We start from the raw sequence: 25,297 nt of genomic DNA, 5'->3' as shown, positions 1-25,297 counted from the left end.
ATTTGGTGAACTCCCTATAAGTAGAAGATGAAAATCATCATTTTCTCATTCATTCAAATGCAACTCAAATAAATTTAGGGAGCAGAGCAGACTGTAAGTGCAACTTACAGCAATAAGGAGGGCGATTTTGAGAGAAGAGGAAGTGATTGCCAGCAAAGGAAAGTTCAAATCTAAGACAAATCAGAAGCAAGGCTAAGTCTTCCACGAGGAGAGAAAGTGTTGATAACAAAGATCGAAAGAAGATATCTGTTTGAAAGGAATACAAGCCATTCATAGCAGATTTTAGCAGTTTCCTTTACCTATTTGAAGCACTTCAAGGTCAGAGATATTATTTTCAGATATTCCTAGGTCATTGTTTGGCTTTTGGAGAGGTTTATGAAGCCCTTTTCTTGTGGATTGTTGATGAATAAAATCTGTTTACAACTTTTCTTTGAGCTCTGATTGTCATGAAATTCCTCAATACGAATGAAGAGACCAAGATCTTGAACTCTCAGTTTTCTTGCATACTGCTTACTTAGGCTTTCACTTATAATCTTGATTTAAAGCATGTTTTCTTTTTATGTGATTCCAAGGGATATGATGGAAGCATGGCAAATGAAGAAGTTGATCAAGTGGCATGATGAGGTCGAGATTCAAGTCATATGAAGACTGAACAAGGAGAGGGACATCACAACTTCAGCAATGCAATTACAAGTACAACACAAAAGATGCAACAAAAACATGAAGAGGTCAAGCACCAAGTAATACGACAAGGAAGACTCGACAAGACCGATAGAAGACAATATCAAAACAAGTTCAAGGAAGATAAAATAGAAGGATTGCTTACATAATGGAGATCAAGACAAGATGATATCCAAGGAGAAGATAGCCAAAGATGAAGATGGGATGTGCAATGAAGCCCAAGGGCAAGGAAATTGCAAGGAGAATAGTTTCAAAAGAGTTGGTCAAAGTTAGAAATTCATCCAAAGGAGATATAGAGAATGAAGATCAAGATGATACAATTTGGGAATATATATCATCACAATCAATCAAAAGACCAGATGATGTTGAGTATCAAGAGATATTGCTAGAAATGCAATGACTTCTTTGTGATGAAGGATGAAAGTTTACAACAAATGCAAGCTGAGGTGGCACCTACTCATCTCCACCAATCCAATAATGACAAGTCAGCATGTCCAGATTCATCGAACCTGACTCATCAACAAGTGGACATGTGGAAGGCATTAAATTCAATATAACAACCTATTTTCTCATTGGTTCTTTGTCTAAAAGGACGTACATTCAAAGTTTTGCAATTTTCTCATTGGTCAATGAGGTGGTTGTTATAACTAACTCCATTTACGGTTTCATTGAATTATCTTGGCCATTGATTTAGAATCAATCTGCGCCCTTCATTTGTAATAAGGAGTATATAAAAGGCTTAGCCATTTCATTTGTAAAGGTTAATAGAGTAAGAGGAATCAGGAATAGAAGTAGGAGTAGGAGAAGGAGATTAGAGATTGTTGCCAAGACTATGCTGGAATAAATACATAATTTTCATGGAAGATATAGTGAATCTTTGTGTGTTGTTTCAACATTTTGCATGGTTTCTAGTTCTCAAAATTTAATTGAAGTTCATTGATTTTGATGGAAATATGTGATGAATTCTGTGGTTCATAGCGTTTGTAGTTTGTTGATTGCAAATTACAGTGTATGGCTAGTTTGAACCTTATTTTGGTAATATTTCGATTGTGGATGTTCATTTTGGATTGCGCCAACATTGGGTATTTGGATGAATGTTTTACAATATGAAAATCTTTCACTACCTTAGAAGATTGCACTCTTTCTATGGCATTGTGAGCTATCTCTGGTTAAGTAGAAAGTAGTTCCATGCGGAATCTGTCTATCTAAAGCATTATCCATTATTATCATTGTTCATAGGTCTTAGATTAGATTTCTCCAACCCTTATCCCTTTTGTCTTTCATTTGAAGTTCAAGTCGGTTTAGAATTCAAAGTTCCAGTTCCAGTTCCAGCAAAAAGTGTAAGTCCCTTTGTGTAAACAGCAAATCACATCCTTCACTAAGTCTATCCATTGCGTTGTCTAGATATAACATTTGTAAACCTTGGGGTTGCCTTAATTGATCACATTGTTTAGCATTTGAGGTTTCCTTGTTCAAGAGAGGATAGAATACTTAGTATTTTATTTGGTGTTGTGGAGTGTCACAAATCACACATCAACCAGAACAACGAACATCTAGAATTGTAAGCAAATCATCCTTTGTCCATTCGCCATACCTCTGAACCTTAATAGTCATTAATGAAGCTTTGGGTTGTCCAAGAGGTTATGCAGGAGCTTCAACAAGAAATGGTGATAATTTTGGATAGTCAAGGGTGACATGCCAAGATTAGAGCATTGTGGAGTCAAGATAGACCAAGAAGTAGTGTTGGAATGGATGGGGAAAGGGGGAAGGCTCACAAGGGAACTCTGACAAAGGAAATGCTTTCAAGAAGTTTGGATTGGGGTTTAACTCGGTATTGATTTAAGGGGAGGCTGAAAATCCAACTCCAACTAATGTTAACAGAGGAGTGGCAAACTCTTGAGCTTTCAAAGTTTGCAGGGAAGGGATATTCAAATATGGAATGGTTAAAAGTCCAACTCTGATAAGTCATATAAAGAAAATCAACGGAATTTCAGACTTTTGAGATTGAATGAAAAGGAGTGCTTGAAAAAGGAATGGCCGAAACACTTATGAAAATTTTGAGATTTAAGAAATTGGATTTTAGGGAATGGAGACGCATAAACAGGTACCAAGAGATGGATGAAGTAGGAAATCCAAAAGTTTTATCTTGACACAAAGGACTTAGACTTGTTAAAGGTTTTCAGCAATCAAGGATTGGGAATAACTCATATTGCATACCAAGAGAAAGGTATCGAAGTACGGCAAAGTCCAGTACTTCGACGAGAGACTTGGTGGGGAAAGGTGGGGTGTTGGACTTTTGAGGAAAGCATGTTCAGCATGGCAAGTCTAACGAGGGGATGATAGGATGAAGAATTTCAAAACCTTGAAACTCCAAAAAATTGACAAACTCAATACTTAGGCAATTTTCACAAGGCTTCCAAGCAAGGTTTCAGGATCAATAGGGAAGGTATACAAGAATGGATATCCTCAAAACTCCAACAAAGTGAAAAACCTGCAAAACACAAGAAATGATAGTAAAAACGACCCAAACTTATGCTTTTCACATATTTTTTGCAACCTTCAACATTTAGAGGACCCATTTGAGATGTCTCGGATTGATTATGAACAATGGGTCAAATGTGACTAAGACTCGCAAAGGGAAGGGACTCAAGCAAAATTTGACATTGCAGATTTGGGTCCTGTTGTGACGTTTTCACACATCGCCCCATTGCAAATGCGGACCCCCTACTTTTTAGGCCCTCTCGGTCTTTTGGTTTTGGTTTTTGGGTCTTTTCACAGCAATATCGTCAGTGCTCCAAGTCTGCAAGTGAGTGGGTCCAATTTGGTCTACTCTGCTTTTCGTTTGAGCAATTTTGGCCAAGTCTAGGGCTTGTTTCAACAGTTTTAGGGTTTCTACCTTCAGTCCTAGATTTTAGCGGTTTCCTTTTAGGGTTTTCAAAAACTGAAAGTTGCAATGGAGTCAAGACACATGAAATTTGAGCGAAATCGCAGAAAGTTCCTATTTTTTAGGGATTTTACTACATCCCAAAATGTCTTCATTTGGCCAAAAATAATCTTACTATTTTTAGTAATTTCTATTTTTAGTAAGTTTCTATTTATAGTAAGTCATCTTGCGCCCTATTTTGGGGTCTAACACTGACATTTTGAAAAGTTTCTATTTTTGGAAAGTTTATTTTTTGACAGGATCATTTAGGCGGGCAATGAAGATTGTACATTCACGATCATTTCTAAATCCGAAAAGTCAAAAAGTAGTCAGAGTGATCAAAATTTGGCTGTGTGGATATTCAATTCAGGAATGGAAAGCTTGAAAATCATCTAAGTCCGGAAAATTCACCCTGATTCCTAAAGTGACATACTGGATTCTGAAGCAGGACTAAGTTTGGAAATCATGAAAATTGTGAAAAATCCATCCCCTGGTGAAATCAACGCCCAGGACTGGAAAAGGGCACCAAAATGCTCGTGTCTTGGAATTCATGAAAAAGTCAAAATTCCTTCCTGAGATTCAAAATTCCGACTAAGGAGTCGGGAGGGCGCCAAAATCCATGTGCCATGGAATTCATGAAATTACGTAAAATCCAAGACGAGGTCAAAATTCCGCCCAAGGATGGAGTTGGGTGCAAAAATGCCCATGGCATGGAAAATATGAAAAAAGTGAAATTCCTTGCCCAGTGGAAAATTCCGCCCAAGGATGAGTTAGGGCGCTAAAGGAGAGGGGTCGTGGAAAACCAAGAAGAATCAAAATTTCACCACAAGAGGAAAATAGCGCCCAAGTCAAGGAGAAAATGTTAAAATGATAAAGGCATGGAAATGATGAAATTTCTCCACTTGGTGGAATCCACACTTGGAAATTTTCCAAGGCAAAGGGGAATTTGAAGGTCAGGAATGGAATGAAGAAGCAGGAAATCCCCTCAGGAAATTTTTAGAAAAATCCATTTTTAGACACCAAATCTCGTCCAAATTCCAAAATGATGACATATTTGGACTCGTGAGAGAATTCTCTCTCTCCTGGACCCGAGTCCTAAATTTTAGGAAAATTCCTAAAAAATAGGAAATGTGGCAAATTGATGAAAAAGCCTTCCTCGGGACAAGATGAACTCAAAAGGTACAAAAAATTCCTTCCTCAAGGAACAAATTTCCAAAAAAATTTCTCCAATTCCGAAATGTGTCCAAGGTTGGAAGCAAAACGTAAAAATCAAGGTTCAGGAAGAAAGGTTCAAAATTCAAAACAAATCCTTCCTCAGGGAAGAATTGCGCCCAATAAAAGAAATTCCAGGAAAGTGAAAAAATTGACTAAGTTGACTAAGTGATGGAAATTCCTTCGTTCACAACAGAATTCTTGGAAAAGGTGAGAATTTGGCTAATTGTTGGAAATTCCTTCCTTCAAGACAGAATTCTAGGAAAACTAAAAAAAATTGACAAGTGTTGGAAATTCCTTCCTTCGGAACATAGTTCTTGGAAATCATGAAAATTGGCTAAGGCATGAAGAATTTCCTTCCTCAGGGGTAAGGAACAAATTTCTTTCGAAAGGAGAAATCATTCACAACGTGAATTCCACGTCGGGATGAACTGAAGGTGAAAAAAACAATTTCTAAGGCAAGGAAGAAATCAAGGATGAATTGAACAAGAAATTTCCCCACGGGAAAAATTTTGAAAAATCCACTTTCGGGTATCAAAAATCATCCAAATTTCAAAATGATGAAAAATTTGGAGTCGTGGGAGAGTTTTCTCTCTCCCGGACCGTGGAACCCTAATTTAAAAATTTTCCTAAAAAATAGGAAATGTGCAGAATTGATGAAAAATCTTCTCCAAGGCAAGGAAAGTTAAAAAAACTTCAAGAAAATTCTTCATGGATCAGATTTTTCTCTCTCCAAGGGTTTCTCGCCAAGTGGTAGCCGGGTCAACGCATGAAAAATTAATGGAGCATCTTTTGCATGTAGCCGCCACATTTAAGGCATTATGGCAGATTCTTTTTGCATGCAGCGGTCACGTTCAGGAGATGATGGTGCATTTATGGAATCATGGAGCAATTTTGCATGGAGGCATATTTATTGCATTTATGATTTTTTTGGCAAGCTTGATGGATGATGGTGCATTCAATGCACAATGGACGTCATTTTTGGCAGGAATGTAATTAATTGTAATGGGATGGAATTAATTGTATATGGCCATAATGGGCATTTATTGTTGATTCCCACCTTCTTGCATCATGTGTGGGGAATCTTTTAGGGAGAAACCCTAATTAGGGTTTTCCATATCGCCAAGGCTCGAAGCCTATATAAAGGGGTGACCCCCTCATTTGTAAAAGGGGGGAGCTTTGTATGAAATTGTTGTGATAAGTTTTTGAGAAAACAACAATGAAACATTGTTCTTTGATGGTGTCCACTTAAGTTATTTTTTCAAAACTTGCATGGTTTCACTTTCCTCACTTAGAGTGGAATTTTATTTTCTCAATTGTTAGGTAAAGTGCTTTGATTTCAATAGAGAATGTAATGGTGTTTGATGAATTTCCATGGTTCATACTTTTTGCATCTTGTTGATTGTAAGTTGCAGTGTAAAGTTAGCCTGAACCCCAAATTTGTGCTAAGTTCGATTGTGATAGTTGCTTGGATTGCGTCGTGTTGGGTATTCAAGTGCACTTTCTCAATGTGAAAATCCTTCAACACCCTCAAAAGATTGCATCGGTTCTTGCAGAGTTGTAGTTAAACTTGGCGAAGCAGAGCTTGCTTTATTTGGAATTTGTCCACCAAAGCATTAACTGTTGATATCAATGCCCTTAGGAATAGATTTAGATCCTTCTAAACCCTTACCCCTTTATTTTCAGTTCATTTTAGTCCGTTTGAAGCAGCAGCATCACAAAATTGCCATATCCGATGATGAAGTTCCAGCCACAATGAAGAAGTGAAAGAACGATCCAAACGTAAGGCCCCTTGGATTACCAGCAATCACATCCGTCAACTGAGTCACGTCCGTTGCATGAAGGAACCTTGGAGTTAGCCGTTTGAACTTTCTGCAATCTTAGCATACGGTTAAACTTTGATCGAGAGAGAGTGAAGTAGCCATTGGTAACTTTATTCTATGTAGGACGCAATCATAAAAAACACGTCAACAAGTCCCAACAATTGCAAGGGTGCAACTTCAACTAAGAAGAAACATAAACAATAAAGGAGAGATTTCTATGACTAATGACCTAGATTGAACTACCTAGCTTCAACATATAGCTAACATTAGAATAGAACATACCCATAATCAAATTGGTACAATTTTAGCATCCCCTCCCCTTAATAAAAGAGTTGACCTCAATAGTTCAGAGTTCCTGATGTTTCCATAGAAAATACTGATCTTAAATTGTGCTTTCCTCTAGTAGTTCTTTTGCTTGACAAGATATATAGAGTTGGCCTTGGTTTCAAAAAGTCTATACTCTATATCATTAACATCTCCAAAACTCATGACAATTCTTCTTTCTTCATCCAATTCTACAATATTTGTTTGGACTGGAATTTTATCCCCAAAGATCTTAAGCATCGACAAATTAAAAAATGAAGCTATATCCCATTTGTAAGCAATACTTCTGATTTTTGGTACAATCTTGTAGCAGCCAATTTATGGCATTTTTCCTGCTGAAGATGAAAGAAAACCCAATTGCCTCTTTCAAATTCTTTCACTCCAATGCTGATCCTATTACTTTATTCTATTTCAAGCAATGGCCAGGTTTTCCTTGAGGATCTGAATAACATTCTACTAATGCTGAAGATGATTCTCTACAATTGGCACCTTGGGATACCACTGCAAATAGGAAGTAGAGGATGAAAACCCATAAGAAGGTTCTAATGAAGCCATCTTATTTAAGCTGTGCAAGAAAGTATTACACCAACATTCCACTAAAGTAATGCCATCTGAGCCATCGTGACCACATTCAAAAGTAAAGCAACAAAAGCATCCCTCTACAATATTTGTTTGTAATTTCTACAAGCATATCAGATTGAAGTTGATAGGAAGAGCTCTGAACCAATTTAACAACCCAAAAAGGTGAATAAGATTTTCTAATATATGCCAATTTTTATTTATAAATCTTGCAATTTTTTCCTGAAATTTATATCTACATACATTTAATTTTTTGTAATTTGATGTTTCTATTTAATTTTTTGCATTTTAGAAATTCTTCAAACCATTGTATCCCATTTTTTGAAAAAATGATATATCTGTCCCTATTTCGAGGTAACCACAGTACCATCAAATTGATAGACAATCTTTCAAATATTGACAAAGCACAAAGAATCACATCATCATTATATCTGGAACAAGTTCAAAAAAAAAGAGATCGATTTTGTTTACCATCACAATGAAAATCGGTAAGCAAACATCTTCTGAAAAACATTCACCAAAGATGTGCTCGAAAATTTAGGTAAGTGTTGGGCATGGCAAAAATAAACATTGGAGGTATTACAATATTAATGTTTGCTTTAGTCGTTGATAAATATAATTATTTAATGTTTATTTTAGTTCAACTACATACTAACCCCCCCGGTATAAAGTATGGTAGGAGTGCACCTTACATATCCTTACAAATTTAACTACTTCTCCCCTTAGCATTATCCTCTCCAATTACCTTCTGTCATTCTGAGATAATGTGTAATAGAAACATAAAGTCTTGTTAAATTGAATCTAAGTCAGATAGTCAATTTCAATACAGACTATGAAGACACTGACAAAATTGCTGTCCAGCTAACCCAATTCACTGGCAACCCACACCATTCAAGAACTAAAATGCTAGAGAATATTGACAATCGTACTGCAATGATCATCAAGAAATAAATCTACCATTTGTATGACCACTTCATAGAGCTAGCACAAACTTTATACATCTAAATGAAAAAATCAGAACACTAGGGCACTTATATGCTTGGATTTACTGAGTGAAGTGTACAACAGGAATATACCTCCAGTCATGTTCCCTGAGATCATATCTGGTGGCTTCTGCATATCCACCAAGCCCTGTAGAATATGTCTTATATTATATTGTAGCCAGAAAATGCCCAGCAAACATCTTAAGAAGATATTTTCAAAAACAACCTTGACGACTAGAAGCAGAACCGCTGATTTCCCAAGAAGACTTGCATTATAATTTATAATGTATACAATGTCATTAGCAAAATGAAAGGGATATCTTGAAAGGATTCAAAAGAAAGTATGTATAAACAGATTCTAAGGACAAATGTGGATAAAGTTTATTTTTTATTTGCAATGTTTATAAATTACCCCATAAAAGAACTCTCTGATTGAGATTTATATACAACAGTAGCTGTCATATGGTGGAAATGGAATTCTCTAATATAGTTTAACCATTAGATGCAATAGTAGCTCCCATATAGTGGAGACGCAAGAATATATTGCAGGTTTATTTTATGTAATAATCCGCCATACAAAATTATTTGTCATAAAATGATTTTTGAAACTATTGATATGTTATCTGCCTTTTCTAGGCATTCACAGAACCAATTTGTCACAAAATGGATCAAGCCTAAACTTCATTAAGAGGTAATTTACTCCATTTTGAAAGTGATGGATGAAAATTTACATGGGACATCAGAAGACACATCAAAGCCAAAAGAATAACCCTCCAAGAGCTAAGGTGGCATTATCATAACATAATCATTACATTATTTTATTTTTGGTGCAAACAACACAATATCTTCTAATAATAATAATGGTTCCTTGCTCACTAGAATGAACTACTGACATCAGCCAACCTGTCAACTGTTTCAAACATAACTGAAAAAGCATACAATTGACCCATTTCTTCAGTGATCACCATAATTTTTTCTCGTCTATCTTCGGAAGGCAATTTGGCAGAAAAGGGACAAGAGTGAGGATTTGTGCTGCTGACAACTGAATGATAAAAAGAGATGTATCAATATGTTGTCAGCAAGCTTTTGAATGTATTTTGTTCCTAAAATTCTACTAGCATCTTTGGTCTGAGAAAGGTTCATTTGATTTACTGAGTTTGACGTTTTTGACTGATATACTGTCTCTGAATGCTGTAAACTGTAATATCTGCTAGTTGGCTGAAACAAATGTTTGTTGACTAAAATAAATAATGGTAGTTGTTGCTTCTGTATTGTTCTTTGTTCTCCAAGCTGGGCATCCAATATCAAAAGATCTCAGGCAACAATAAAAGCCTTTGAATGCAGATGGTAATCCTTCATGTATAGATATCGAATCCTTTGATACAAAAATATTAGAAAACTTTGGCACCAATAAAAGCCTTGGTTAAAATTATCGAATCCTTTATCAACAGAGAGAGCCTTTGAGCATAAATATCAAAGCCTTAGCATGTATTTTAAAAATCTTTTAGGCACCAATAAATCCATTGCATACTAAGACATAATAAGGTAAACTGTAATAATCAAAGGACTAAAGGATAGCATAATGTCATATTAAAATAATGTTTTATTTATAAAGGTCAATTAGCTTTTAGGATAGACTTTAGAAATCTTCTTTAATAAAGTTGCTGACTTTAGGCTACTGCTTTTTGCTTTATTTGTTGTCAATCTTATCCTATTAGTATTATTTGTCACTCTTATCCTCTTTGGATAAATTGTTTGTAATCTTATATAAGGATGCTTTTGCTCCTTTTTTCTTAAATGATTTGGTAATGCCATCTTGGTTATCTATTTGTATTCTGGTTTTGTAATATGGTATCAAAGCCCAAGTCGAACTGTGGGATTGATGAACATGTGAGGATCTAGGGATTGCTATCAGTAGTGACAATTCAAGGAACGCTTGTAACACAAGAAAGAACCAAAAGGTGTTGAAAAGATCTGTACGAAAGTGTGTAGGCTTGAAAAACCACAAGTTTTTAAGTTTAAGAGCTAAAAATCATGACTATTTTTCTACTAAAAATTGCAAATTTTTCTATTGAAAATTGCACATTTTTCTATTGAAAATTGCACCATTTTTCTATTGAAATGCTGCTTTGGTTGTTCTCCAATACTATAATTCTGTCGAGCAAAGGGCTACCACCTACTGCTTCTTATTGCTCCATGTGATTGCATCTGTACCAAGACTAAAAACATACCCAGAAGTGGACTTCCTATCAGCAACAAAACCTGCTCAATCTAAATCAGTGAGCCCAACCAGCCTAGGATCTTTGCTTCTGCTATACAGAATGTCAAAGTCGAGTGTCCTTTCCACATATCTCAACATCCTCTTTGTTGCCACCCAATATTCTACCTTAAGTGCTACCATGAATCTAGAAATGTAAATCACATAATAGCTCAAGTCAAGTATATTGGTTGTAAAATAGATAAGGCTGCCCACTAGTTGCCTGAATGTTGACTCATTGATCACCTTAGAATCTTTTTTGGCTGAAAGCTTCAACCTTTTCTCCATAGGTGTAGACAAGATCTTGCCATCTGTCATTCTAAATTTGTCTAGCAAACCCCCGACATCTTTAGACTAAGAAATGAAAATACAACCATTTGTCTGCCAAATCTCTACAACTAGCCAATAATGTAGGAGGCCTAAGTCAATCATGTCAAAAGCTGTGTTCAAATTCCATTTGATTTGCTAAATCAAAATTATCTCACTACTTGTAATGATGATATCATCTGCATAAATGACCATAAGGATGATGTTAATGCCTACACTTTTGACGTACAAGTTAGAATCAGAAAGACTTCTTTGAAACCCCTGTTAATACGAATACCTATCAATCTTTATGTACCATGCCTAGGGTGCTTGCTTCAAGCCATAAAGAGCCTTTCTCATCCTGCATACCTGATGCTCCTTTCCTCCAATCTAAAATCCCTCACCATTGAATAAGACACTCTTTATGTCCATTTGCCTGAATGTTGACTCATTGATCACCTTTGAGTCTTTTGTGGCTGAAAGCTTGAACCTTTTCTCCACAGGTGTAGATGAGATCTTGCAATCTGTAATTCTAAATTTGTCTAGCAAACTCTTGGCATATTTAGATTGGGAATGAAAATACCACAATTTGTCTACCAAACCTCTACACCTAGGCAATAATATAGGAGGCCTAAGTCTGTCATGTCAAAAAGCCTTGTTCAAATTCCATTGAAAGCTTGAACCCTTTCTCCACGGGTGTAGACGAGATCTTGCAATCTGTCATTCTAAATTTGTCTAGCAAACTCCTAGCATATTTAGATTGAGAATGAAAATACCACAATTTGTCTACCAAACCTCTACAACTAGTCAATAATGTAGGAGGCCTAAATCTGTCATGTCAAAAGCCTTGTTCAAATTCCATTTAATTTACTCAATCAAATTTGTCTCACTACCTGTAATGATGATATCATCCACATAAATGACCATAAGGATGATATAGTTGCCTACACTTTTGATGTACAAGTTAAGATCTGAAGGACTTCTTTGAAACCCCTATTCATCTGAATACCTATCAATCTTTATGTACCATGCCTTGGGTGCCTGCTTCAGGCCATAAAGAACCTTTCTCAATCTGCATGCCCGATGCTCCTTTCCTCCAACCTAAAATCCCTAAGGTTAAGTCATGTACACTTCTTCCTCTAAGTCGCCATTGAAGAAGGCACTCTTTACGTCATTTGATGGACTTTCCAACCAAACATTGCTTCCATAGCTAGAACCAATTGGATGGTGCTCATAATTTAAGAGCAAAGATCTCCTCATAATCAATACTTTCTCTATACAAGAATCCTTTAGCCACCGACTGTGCTTTTTACTTGTAAATCGTACCATCAGCTTTGTACTTGACTTTGTACACCCATTTGCAGCCAACGGGTTTCTTCACGTTTACCTTTTGCCACTATAAAATCTTGGGGTTCATAAACACTTTGAATATTAGCCATAAGAGCAAAGTTGATTGTGTTATGCTCTCTCTTGCCTCTAGATGATCTACCTTTGATCATTTTATCATCTCAAACATCACCAACAAGTTTTACTCACCACTTAGGTCTCTTTGTAGAAACCCCTCCACCCAAATCAGCGTGGTCATCATGACTTGGGCTGCCTAGTACTATATCATCTGGATGTTGATCTAATTTCTCTCGAAGAAAATCATCTAGTATAGGTATCAGTACCAGCGCGAGAGATTCCACCTATTCAAAATCATCGGAATCCCCCCCTTCAGGTGTAGCTAATAGAAGCTAGACACCTAAATCTTTAGCCTTCAGAGGCTCATCTTTAGTACAATTGATGTCAGAAGAGAGCTGAAAAGGCCCAACTTCTTCATCGATCACCACATCCCTATTGAATGTCAAGCGATCAATGCCCACATCAATCAGCCTATAGGCTTTATGATATCACTATACCCTGTGAGCATTAACTTTTGACTCTTGGAGTCTAGTTTGGTTCTCTTGCCATTTGGAATCTAGACGTACACAGTAGAACCAAAAACCCTTTTAAAACACTTGGAAATGATGCAGCATACTAGAATATGGTGTCTTGAAGCCCTAACATCAATTTGGAGGCTCTGGGATTAATATGTGAAGTCGCATAATAAGATTATTGTTTAGGACTCTAATGTGCTGAAATGTGATTGAAACAAGAATGTATCTCTACATTATGAATTCACTTCTATAGTATGACTATGAGAATTGTGAATTTCTTTAAAAACTTGCAAAACAAAACAAACATGGAAGAAAAAAAATTTTAGTGACTCAAGATTGCTCTTACACCCTAGGATGCTCCAAAATTAACTATCTTGATGTTGATGCTTCTTATATCAACAAATGTTGTTATGGTGCCTTCAAAAAAAATCTAGAAGAGAAAATAGGATAGTAGTGGATAGTAAAAACGGTATTAAAATGTCTTGCCATTTAATGGCTATGCCTACTGAGGCAATGATGTATGGCTCAACGGTGACAAGATAAGATCCTTTGGCTTCATCTAGTGATCTTCTAGATGACAGAGTTCTCGTGGTCACCCATTCCAACATTACCTCTGGCTCAAGTGTGTTTAACAATAGAATCTCCCTCACATTCCAGCCTAATTCGCTTGCTACCCATTTGAAAAACCTTCAGCAATCGTTGTACCTAATGAAACGTTTATTATAAATATCCCTAGTTCGTTGAATTTTCGATAATTGGTTTTTTGCAATGCATCAAATTATGTGATGATTTACCAAGACTCAACTAGATTGTTTCAAGTCAATCTACATTCACCCATACTTTACAAATAGTGGTTCACAAGATCCTATCTCTCATGAACATGAATGGTTCATTGAGTACTCATTGCATCTAACTGATGCTCACCAAAGTGAAGCACTGTGACTTCCCAAGAGATCATTCATCATAGTATTACTCCAGCTCAACCATGTTTATTAACATTGTTTCCCCAACAACTCGGCCCACTTAGCTTCCTATACTATTTTAAAAACAGTCAACAAGTGTTTGTGCCTTATGAATCATTCATTATAGAGCTCCCAGATCACTAACTTTAGAGGAATATAGGTAATTAAAATTAAAATATGATTATATTATTATGTTTTAATAAATTGTTATTATTATATTTTTATGTTTTTATTAAACTCTTTACAAAGGCAAAACAGCTTTTATTATCAAGTTATTATTATTACTTCATTACATTTTTATATTTCTATTAAACTCTTGACCAAAGCAAAAAATCTATTCCTACTACATTATTATTATATTAACATATCATTATATTTTTATTCTAAATTTGTTCTTATCTTTATCCTCTTTGAGAAAAAAAGTGAATTTTATGTAGGGACACTTTCAGTCCTCCATAATTAATAATATCATTTCTAATATATTATTATACGACTATTTTATTATAAATATATTATTATACTACTATTTTATTATATTATATATTTAAAACAATGTAGAAATATTTTTTTGTTTTTACACATATTATGAATAATATTAACTTACTAATCTTGTAATAAAATAATATAAAATTAAAAAATATATATATAAAATGATTTTTTGTTTTTCATGCATTTAAATGTCACAAACACGTCAAATTAAATGCTTCTAGTTTTTATTGACAAACATTTTTGCATCCATTTGTGAGTGTAATACACCTTTAGCGTAATTATGTGATGATTTATGAAAATTCAGCTCAGAGATTAGAAAATCGCCACAAAACTCGCCTGAGACATGCTCGCCGAATCTCTGGAGCTCGGACTCGGGCTCGGCCGAGTTTGGTGAGCAAACTCGCCAGACTCGCCGAGTTGGCGAGTTTGGCATAAACTCGCCAAACTCAGCGAGTCCAGTGCCTAAAACTCGGCTACTGGCTAGGTTAAGTAAAATGACAAAAAAAAACATTTTAAAAAGTTTTTTAAAATGAATGGTCTCGTCTTTGTTCACTACAACCTCCGCCTGAGAATGAGAAAAATTAGGGTTACAACATGTCAACCAATAGAAAAATAACACCCGACGCCTTTATTAAATAATAAGTTTATTTGGCCTCACCCAAGGGGCGCTGCCCCTTGACCCCACCTTGGGGGCGCTACCCCCAAACCCCCGTCGAAAAATATGGGGGGAAACTGCGTCGATAGAAGCAGGGAAAATTTAACCTCCGAGTTTGACACTGATTGGATCGACCAGGTAGATTGTAGCCATGGCAGAGGAGGAGCAGAGAGCACGAGCACAGACAAGAGATTCAGAGGCAGATAGTGACACAGATGTTCCTGATGTTGGTGAGCACTGAGCATGGCATGGTGTCACGGGGAGCGTCTATGGCTGTCGAATCATCCAAGACCTACCTTAGATGCCTTCGCAGGGGCCGGGGCCAGAGGGTGCAGGCTCCTCTGAGCCATAGGCTTGTAGTTGTATTTACCTTTGGTATTTGTATGAAACATTTGATGATGATCATATGATGACATGGATTTTTTATTCCATGATTTTTGTAATATTGTATACATTTGACAATATTTATATATCTATGTTTGTTATTTCCTTCAGCTTCAATTTGCGTTTTTGCTTATGTGATTGATGTATACTTGTGTATGTAATCAAATGAGCCGAGTTTGATGATGTTATTGTGTCTTTAAGGTGTATTCAATTAAGGGTGCCTGAAACAAGTTTTAAATCTTTAAAAATCTCTAGATTTCTTGAGTTTTTCACTTTCCCGAGTCCAGTCGAATCTGACTCCGAGTCCCGAGTCCGAGTCCGAGTCCTGTTTCTTTGATTCAGCTGCATTGTTTGGAGTCAATCTTCATTTAACCATATTCCATGAGCAATGATTGATAACCCATCTCTCATGATAATTATTTGGCCATATAAATTACACGAACATTATTACTAATAATGAAAACACAATTGATCATTCTACAAATTTTAAGATTAAAATTTATCAGGGATACATGGGAACTTGCCCCCAAGCAGTTTTCAGCCATTCCATGCTTGTCATATTTCACAGATGTGTGGATGTGTCAGAAACATGTCCTGGCCCTCAATATTCCCAACTGATCCAAAAACGTTCCACAAACAGTACTCAGGGGCTTGGGGACGGTCGGGGATGTCCTGAGGATGACCAGGCATCCCCAAACAGCAGTCAAATTTTGTTTCCTTCAAAAGTCAGAAAATTTTAAGAACATTTCAAACGACAGCAAATGAGTGAAAAACACTTGTTTCATCCTTGATGAATTTGCTATATGACAAGCAGTTTTACCCATGGTATATTCAAAATATAATATTGAGACACAAGAGAGGATCAGGCCTGCAATGATGCTGATTAAGGAAGATACAAACCTGCAATATGGAATGTTAGAAAAACCTGTAATGAAAAGAAATGTTTTGAAAGGTTGAACAACAAAACTTTAAAGCTTTGGAAGATTCGAGCTCATATAGCTGGACTTTACCCCAACAAAAGCGAAAAATAAAAGCTCTACATAAAACAAGTAGATCTGCTAATTGGTTTTAACTTATGCAGAGGCTTGCACATACAACTGCATTTTACGTGGAGAATCAATTCTGACATGAAATCGACGACGAAGGGAAATAACGTTGTGGGGACTTAGATTCAGACTCTGACTTTGGTGCAGGCAAAGATGAAGCTTAGCAGCAGTACTAGTTGCTATCTTCTTTATCAGATTTTCTAAATTTTGTCATTTTTTATTTGTAACATTTTTGCCTCTATTGTACATGCACATTGACAATAAAATCTCAAATGAAAACAACGAAATCATGTTAATTTGTATTGTAATGTCCCCTTTTTGGAATGATATGGTTTACGATTGGATTAGCCTATTATTGGCCCTCGTAGGCTAAGACTGATGGTTAGAGGGTCCCAGTTGGCAATGCAACAGACTTATTCCCATTCCGGAGGTCTCTTCATTTGGTTCAGTTTGGCACACTTACTATTTACAGTAAGTGGCTACTTCAGGAAAGTCGGGGTTACTATTTGTAGCAGGGCACCTGAACAGGCTATGATTGCAATGCACAGTTGGTTTGATTAGATAATGAAGGATTTACTATTTATAGTAAGTCAGTGGTTGATAGAGAGGTACCCTTACTATTTTTAGTAAGGCAGTTGGGTGCACAATGGACACAATGGTTAACTCCCAAGATCAAACGGAATTGAGAAATAATGATTATTTGTGGAGTTATATTATTTTAATTATTAATAAAGTGATTACTTTATTAATAAGTATTTATAAAGTGCAATTATAACGTTTTAAATTCACTTTATATTCAATGGGGCCATGACCCTTCATTTAAGTGACTTAAAGTGCAATTAATGGATTTATATTTTGGAGGCCAAACATTAAAGTATTTTATAAAGTCAATGTGTATGCATTTAATATTATTTTAAATGATATTAAATGTTTAAGAAGTCTCTAGAAGGGATCAACCAGCTTTGAGAATGCTATAAAAGCCTTCAAGCAAATCGAACTCATGATTGTTTTTGATCATTTTGACTATGTTATTTGGGGTTTTGTGACTGTGGAAGAGAAACCAAGGGTTTCAGCCATTTAATGCTTTGAAGAACGAAAACTCTTCATCGTAATTGCAATCTTGAGGCTGCGAAAGATCAGCTGAATCATTGCCATAGTGTGGGCTTCATCCAGGAGTCCAATCTGAGCACAAAGAGCAGATTTGTGCAAGGGCTTGAAGCAAATTTGAAGTCTCATCTATTGCAGACCTGTAGCTTCATTATTGCAGCCATTGTTGATCAGATTTCTGGAACTGATCAGCACAGGAATCTCAGATCAGATTTGTGGCAGGCCCATGTGCGCGTCATAGGCGTGGACTTTGTCAAAGAATTGCTTCAGATTTGTATCAGAACTTATAACCTTTAAGGGTATGTACATCAGCACACTTAATATTGAACAAAGGTTATTGTTTGCCAAGTGTTTGCATTAATGTCCCTTGGCTGTGGGTGCACATCAGCGATCTTATTGCATTATATATGCCTTGTATTACATCCTAAATTCATTTCAGTCATTTGCATATGTTCATTTGAGTCCATTGAATGCATATTATCATTAGCTTCATTGAAATACCAAAAAGAATCACCATCAGCAAGTTCAGATTTCGCAAGGCAAGTGTTTGACAAAATTCCTAAGGGTAGAAATCAGTGATTTGAGGGCAGAATTAGCAAGGGAAATCTCATGTATGTTAACTCTCATGTGAATTATCATGTCAGCTCAAATGTTTGCTACAGGGCTGACTTCCTCCTTTCGTACCACTGCATGTGTGGCTTCTCCTCTGCAATGTTTATATAACAAATACGGTAAATGCCTATCATATGAATGACTGAAATTTCCTATATTTTTTATTTTTCTCTACTTTTTTAATTGTAGTCCCCCAAAATTCCTCCCATCCCATGCCATTCACAAAATGAATCCCCGCATATCCTGATTTCCCAATCCAAGTAACACAGTGGAACAGAGAAAATAATATAACTGGTCCATTGCTATTCAGAATTTGACAGTTCCTTGACTGAATAAATTTAAGTCGAAGATGTAGTAATAATATGGTTATTCTCTATTTGCAACTTGATGGTTCAAACAATTAAAATGCTAAATGTCAACATTGAACATGCCATGTCAGGCCTTACTAAAAATGATCCCAAGTAAATGAAAAGGAACCTGCTATCATTTCAGGAAGAGTAAAGCTGCCAAAGAACAGCATCACTAAAGTAGAGTACATTGCATTAAAGAGATTGAAGAGCAAATAGCCGTCACAGTTATTTAAGTGGATAAGCCAATGCAGTAGCAGTTATGAACAAAGAAGACTATGCTGAAAAGATGAAAGAACAATTAACATGGGTTGCTACAGGAAACTGAACAAGAACCCAATTAACAAAATTCTGGAGACTGACCGATGCAATCAAAATTCTCATATAGATGTGGAAATGATGAAAAGTCTCATCCCAAAGAAAAGGAAGCACGCTTAGAATATATAGCCAACCTAAAACCCATTAAGGACAGAATACCAATTAAGCCAGTTATTGACAGTATAAAGTCCCCCACATCTGCACTAGGAGCTTTCCTAGCATAGAAAGCAAACCACCAGCAGGGAAAACTGAATCAGACAAAGGTTCCACGACATTTATTGATTTGATAAAAGATTGACAACTGAAAGAATAGAATAAATTTATCAATTCTACAGTTGTTTCAACTATAAGCAGAGGCAATAAATATCATCTGTCAGAACACTGGTGTTGAAACTACAAAGTTAGAAGTCTGGTTAAAGTTGACCTTCCTTGTCCTTGAGTTCAGGTACAAGTTCAGATATGCATGTATGTCTGTAAGTGTGTGTGTATTTGTGTATGTATGTGTGTATGTATGTGTGTGTGTGTGTCTATGTGTATGTCTGTGTGTGTGTGTGTGTATGTATGTGTGTGTGTTGTGTGTATGCGTTGTGTGTCTCTGTTGATGTATGTGTGTGTGTGTGTCTATGTGTATGTCTCTGTGTGTGTGTGTGTATGTGTTGCGTGTCTCTGTTGATGTATGTGCGTGTATGTATCTTTGTATACGTATGTGTGTGTGTGTTTGTATGTGTGTATGTATGTGTGTGTGTGTGTGTATGTAATGTCCCCGTTTTTGCGCCTTCTGTGTGTGTGTTTGTGTATGTGTGTGTGTGTGTGTATGTGTGTGTGTTGTGTGTATGTGTTGTGAGTCTCTGTTGCTGTATGTGTGTCTATGTGTATGTCTGTGTGTGTGTATGTGTGTGTGTTGTGTGTTGCGTGTCTCTGTTGATGTATGTGTGTGTGTATCTTTGTATATGTATGTGTGTGTGTGTTTGTATGTGTGTATGTATGTGTGTGTGTATGTAATGTCCCCGTTTTTGCGCCTTCCCAAGCATTATTTATATTAAGAAGTTAGCCTATTGTCAGTGGTCCCCGTAGGGTAATGTGGTGGTTAGGGGGCCTTTTGTTGGTGATTCAGGGGTTTTCAGCTCACCCATGGGTGGTTTATTTCAGTACTCTCCATCTCATGTTGATTTTAAGATAGTGCTTGTTAACCACAGGAAAACATCAGATCTGTTGCATTCCCAACCATAGACGATAAGCTCTTATCATCACCCCCGAGCACGCTACATAAATTTCTCACCATCAATTGATCTGCTTGTACATGAATTCGATCAGCTTGACTATGATCGAACTTGCTGTCTGATCTCAATTCCAAAGAGGGAAGACCACGTCCATATATATCCGTCGAAAGGAGATATCCAAGAGTCGGCTCTCATCAAGGAGGCACAACCTTCATGAAGCATCGCATGCCTTCAAATGAGAGGTGGCGGACTTTAACCAAAAGTTGGCCCCTTTGAAACAAATCCGATAAGTCAAACTCGATAATGTATGTTTAATCATTAAACCCGATAATGCATATGTGACTTAATAAAGATATTAAAGGATTAATATAAGTTGATAGATTCATCAAATGTGTAAGGCCAATAGGCCATTCACACATTTGATCTTGCTGAGTCGGCCAGTAGGATTTCTATCGACGCTATATCATCAACACTCCCTCTTAGCTAGGGAGGAATCCTTCTTAATCTCTACAAGTCACATCACCTCATCGTGATGACTAACATAATGACTACACTCATGTGAATGAAAGAAGCTTATCACCTTATCGTCATAGCATATCACTTTGACCACAATGGCTACTCCCAAAGGGTGAATACACACAAATGATAAGTCATGGAGTCTCTCACATGACATCCACCATACCTACTCGCAGAGGGTGGAACAAGGGCTGGAACCTCAAACTTCTCCCACAGAGAAGAATGCACAACAAGGGTTGATACCTCAAACTTCTCTCACAAAGAAGAATGCAGAACAAGCGTTGATACCTCAAACTTCTCTCACAGAGAAGAATGCATAACAAGGGCTGAAACCTCAAACTTCTCTCACAGAAAAGAATGCATAACAAGGGTTGATACCTCAAACTTCTCTCATGGAGAAGAATGCATAACAAGGACTGATATATCAGACTTCTCTAATAGAGAAGAATGCATAGCAAGGGCTGAAACCTCAAACTTCTCTCACAAAGAAGAATGCATCTCCACCATGCCTACTCGCAGAGGGTGGATCCACCATACCTACTCGCAGAGGGTGGAACGAGGGCTTTCACCTCAAACTTCTTCCAGAGATGAATGCATTAACAAGGGATTGCACCTTGAACTTCTCCTCACAGAGAATAACTCATTAACAAGGGATTTCACCTTGAACTTCCCTCTCTCAGAGAAGAATTCATTAACAAGGGATTGCACCTCGAACTTCTCTCTCACAGAGAAGAACTCATTAACAAGGGATTGCACCTCGAACTTCTCTCTCTCAAAGAAGAACTCATTAACAAAGGCTTTCACCTCAAATTTCTCCATCACAGAGAAAAATGCATTAACCAAATCTTCATGATGACGTGGCTCCCTATGAAACTGAAATGTCAGGCTCCCTTTGAAGCTGAAATGTTAGGCTCCCTTTGAAGTTGATAAACAGGCTCCCTCTAAAGCATATATCAACCTCCTGACCTCTTCATCCAAGGTTACTTCTGATGATATGTCAGACTCCCTCTGAATGTCAATTCTTCCTCTGCGAAGAAATGCAAGCAATCTTCCTTCCTTGAATAGAGATTCATCAGTGCCTGAACCTTGGGTAGAGGGACCGCCAATAAAAAGCATAATTCTGGCAGCAGTGCAAGGCACACAAGCCCCAACCAACCCGACGGCCACACTGAGAGCAGTGCCAGTGCAATGTGCAACTCTTGCATCTGTCTGTGCCGCCCACAGATCCTTCTACAACTCTTCCAAAACCAAATTCAAAGTGAATTCACACTGCGAAGCTGGAAACAAGAATCGGGCGATGCTCTAAGCAGAGAGGTCGTCCTTGACATTGATTACATCGTCCGCAAACTTGCAGATAGAGTCAAGCATTCTATCAAACTACTGCCGCAATTTAGGATTGGGAGCAATACTAGACTTACTGAGCCAATAATGCCCGACCATGCGGCCCTCGTCCGGATTGGCAATCAAACCAGCCTCAAGCTCTTCCAAGGCCTTAAAAGCGCTTTGAAACTTGGGTTCTGTTGTGACCTTTTCACACATCGCCCCATTGCTAACGGGGACCCCCTCTTTGTCGGCTTTCTGCGTTGTTAGGTTAGGGTTTTGGCTGCTTAGTGGGCAATTTTGCGTTTCTCGTGCCCAAGTCTCGGAGATTTGATCATGCCTAGTGCCATCTAGGGTTTTTTAAGTTATAGGATCAAGTTGCAAAAGTTGATATTTTAATGATCCTAGGTTTTGCTAAGTGTTAGACCTATTGAGCGTTAACGTGTTTTTAAACACGCACATCAGTGATTTTAAAGTGCCAAGATATGCATAGACCTTTTGAAGTTGTTTTCTCGCTCCTAAGGTATTATTTAAATTGATTTTGCACTTTATCCCAATATTTTCCTAGCGTTTCGCTCATATTTTTGGAAAATTAGCCTAAGTCCAGTTTAAATTTAAAGTTTCTAAGTGATTTTGAGTGGTTAAAATGATAAAATCCTAAGGGAGATTCATATTCCAAGGGTTAAAGGGTCAAATTCCATGCTAGAGGTGCTTTTCCCCTCACATTCCAGACTACCCAACCCATTCCCCCACTCAAAATCCATACTACACATGGGTTTCCCCTGAAATCCATACTGGCTGCTATTTTCCCCCACTGTTTATCCATACCTGGGTCGAATTTCCCCTGGAAGTGCTAAAATTTGGCTAAGTGTCAGAATTTATCCAGACTACCATCGATTTTCCACCGGGAGTGCGAACTGGAGTAAGTATGATTCCATGCCTGGGTCGATTTTCCACCAGGATTTTTGTGACAACTAAGCGAGGATTTTTGTCCGGATTTTTATCCAGACAGGGATCGATTTCCCCTAAGAGCATTTTGTAAGGATTTTTGTCCGGATTTCCATCCCGACATCGATTTTCCACTGGGAATATTTTGAAGAGTTTTGAGTTTGGATTTTCATCCAGACTGAGGTCGAAATTCCACCAGGGAGGTTTTTTCCAAGTTAAGTGAGTTTGGAGGGTGGATTTTTCAATCCAGACTGCCATCGAATTTCCCCTAGGGGTGATTTTTTGCAAGTAGAGTGGATTTTTGTCTGGATTTTTGTCCAAGCTCATATCGATTTTCCCCTGGGAGGTTTTTTGTGTGCATTTTGATAAATTTATGCATGGATTTTTATCCAAGCTAGGGTCGAATTTCCCTTATGCGGCAAATTTCGACACTTAAATGATTTTTTTAAAGGGATTTTTCAATCCCAACCCAAGTCGATTTTCCCCTGGAGGCTTATTTTGGATTTAATTTGCAATATTTTAATAAATAAGCCCCATTTTTTATTGCTTTTAAATAATTATTAAAGATTATTTAAAATTTAAAAACAAAATTTAATAACTTGCAAATAATCATTTAATATTTGAACCTTCTAGAAGCAAGTTAGATTTTCACCAAGCAAGTATTTATACAAGTGTTTTATCCCACATTGCTTGTGTGGTGAAAGTGAGAGGTGAAAGCAAGTACATGAGAGGAGACTTAACATTATTTTATTATTAAATCTGCCAGGTGTCTCCATGAAAGCGATTTTTTTCCAAGTTGGGTGAATTTTAGCAAGGCGTTTTTGGTTAAGTGTGGGATTGAGGATTTATTTTCCTCCATTTTTTCCAACTTGCTCATCTATTCCTCAAGGCTGCCATTAAAGACCAGTTTCAGAATTTTGATTTTGCTAAGTTTAGTGATTTTTTTCAAACTTTAGCATTTTTTGGCGAAAAATTGGCAATTTCATGTTTGGAGACTTAGGTGATTTTTCTTCCACCATTTTGCTTGATGTTCAAACCTTCATTGCTGCAAATCAAGGCTGCCATTGATATCATTTTTCAGAATTTTACATTGGCGCCATAGCTGAAAAAATTCGATTTTTGCTAAGGAAGGCAATTTTTTGTGTTTGGGGTATCCAATCCCAACTTGGGCGATTTTCCAAATTGCTGCCATCCTTCATTGCTGCAGATCCAAGCTACCATTGACAACATTTTCAGATTTTCAGTTTGGCGCCATAGTTGGAAAATTTCAATTTTGCTTGGGAGGTGATTTGGTGCCATATTTTGGGTGATTTTTATTCATGCTTGGCGGCTGCCATCATTTCCAGCCTGCTGATTCGATTCAAATCTGAGGTTTGCTTCAGATTTTGACCTCCATTAATGGCTGCCATTAATTTTCAGACTTAAGTTTTTATTGCCCAGCCAATTCCAACTTAGGCAATTTGCATTTGGAGGTGTTTTATGGAGTTTTTTGTGCATTTTTTAGACCATTTTATCGTTGTTGCAGGTCTGAAAACTCCATTGATAGGCAGTTGTCTTCAAAAAAATTCATTTCCAGCCACCTAACCATTTTGGCAATTTTGCTTGGAGATGATTCCTTAGCCATTTTTCATCATTATCAGGGATTTTTGACTAGTTTGCAAGGTGCTAGTAAGTCTGAAGTATTCAATTTTCAGACTTGTCCTCAGAAATTAAATTTTTACCAGCCACACTTACATTCCTGAAAATGATTGTCTTCGTCATTTAAACTGATTTTTATCAAGATTATGCACATTTTGAAGATTACAACATGTTTTAAAAGTTTGATTTTCAGGTTGTCTTCAGAATTGTTGACCTCCATTGTTGACTACGGAAGGTGTCTTCAGACATTCATTGTGTGAAAACACAATCTTTCACACCTTTCCTTAGTCATCATTTATCCAGTATACTCCTTTGCATTTTAGCTTGCATATTTTCTAAGCATAAGGAGGTATTCAATGAATTTTATGGAAGGCTTCCATGCCTTAGTGTTGTCACACTTTGAACTTAATTGCTAAAATTTACCAAGTGCATGGATTATTTTCCTGACTCCATGCTCTAAATTAGCTAAAATCTTTAGCAAGTCAGGAATTTTATTACATTATTTATTTTCCTAAGTTTAACTTCGAGCTTCGTACAAGTGAGATGTCAAAGAGGATATAAGGAAAGGAAAGAACTATTGAAGATATTGAAGACTGGATTTTATCCAGAGCTTAAGATTTCATCCAGATGGAAGGAGATCGCTGATACAAACATGCATTTCCTAGACTTCGACCAGATGCAGCGTCGGATGTTCGGAGTCAGAGATCAGGTTCCTTCCCCAGCATATG

At 37.0% G+C, this 25,297-nt stretch overlaps 1 protein-coding gene across 1 annotated transcript in view; it reads right to left on the bottom strand.

Moving 5' to 3' along the window:
* The window catches only part of LOC131030426 (mitochondrial pyruvate carrier 1), a 123,167-nt gene that overhangs the window by 14,863 nt on the left and 83,007 nt on the right, over positions 1–25,297 (bottom strand). The window contains exon 3 of the mRNA XM_057961263.2: positions 8,619–8,673. Coding sequence (XP_057817246.1) covers positions 8,619–8,673 — 55 coding nt within the window. The remainder of the gene's footprint in view (positions 1–8,618; positions 8,674–25,297) is intronic.

This window comes from Cryptomeria japonica, chromosome 7, assembly GCF_030272615.1.
Source record: "Cryptomeria japonica chromosome 7, Sugi_1.0, whole genome shotgun sequence".
Classification (NCBI taxonomy): domain Eukaryota; kingdom Viridiplantae; phylum Streptophyta; class Pinopsida; order Cupressales; family Cupressaceae; genus Cryptomeria; species Cryptomeria japonica.
The sequence above is the reverse complement of the archived record's forward strand: the minus strand, read 5'-3'. Positions and strand labels throughout refer to the sequence as shown.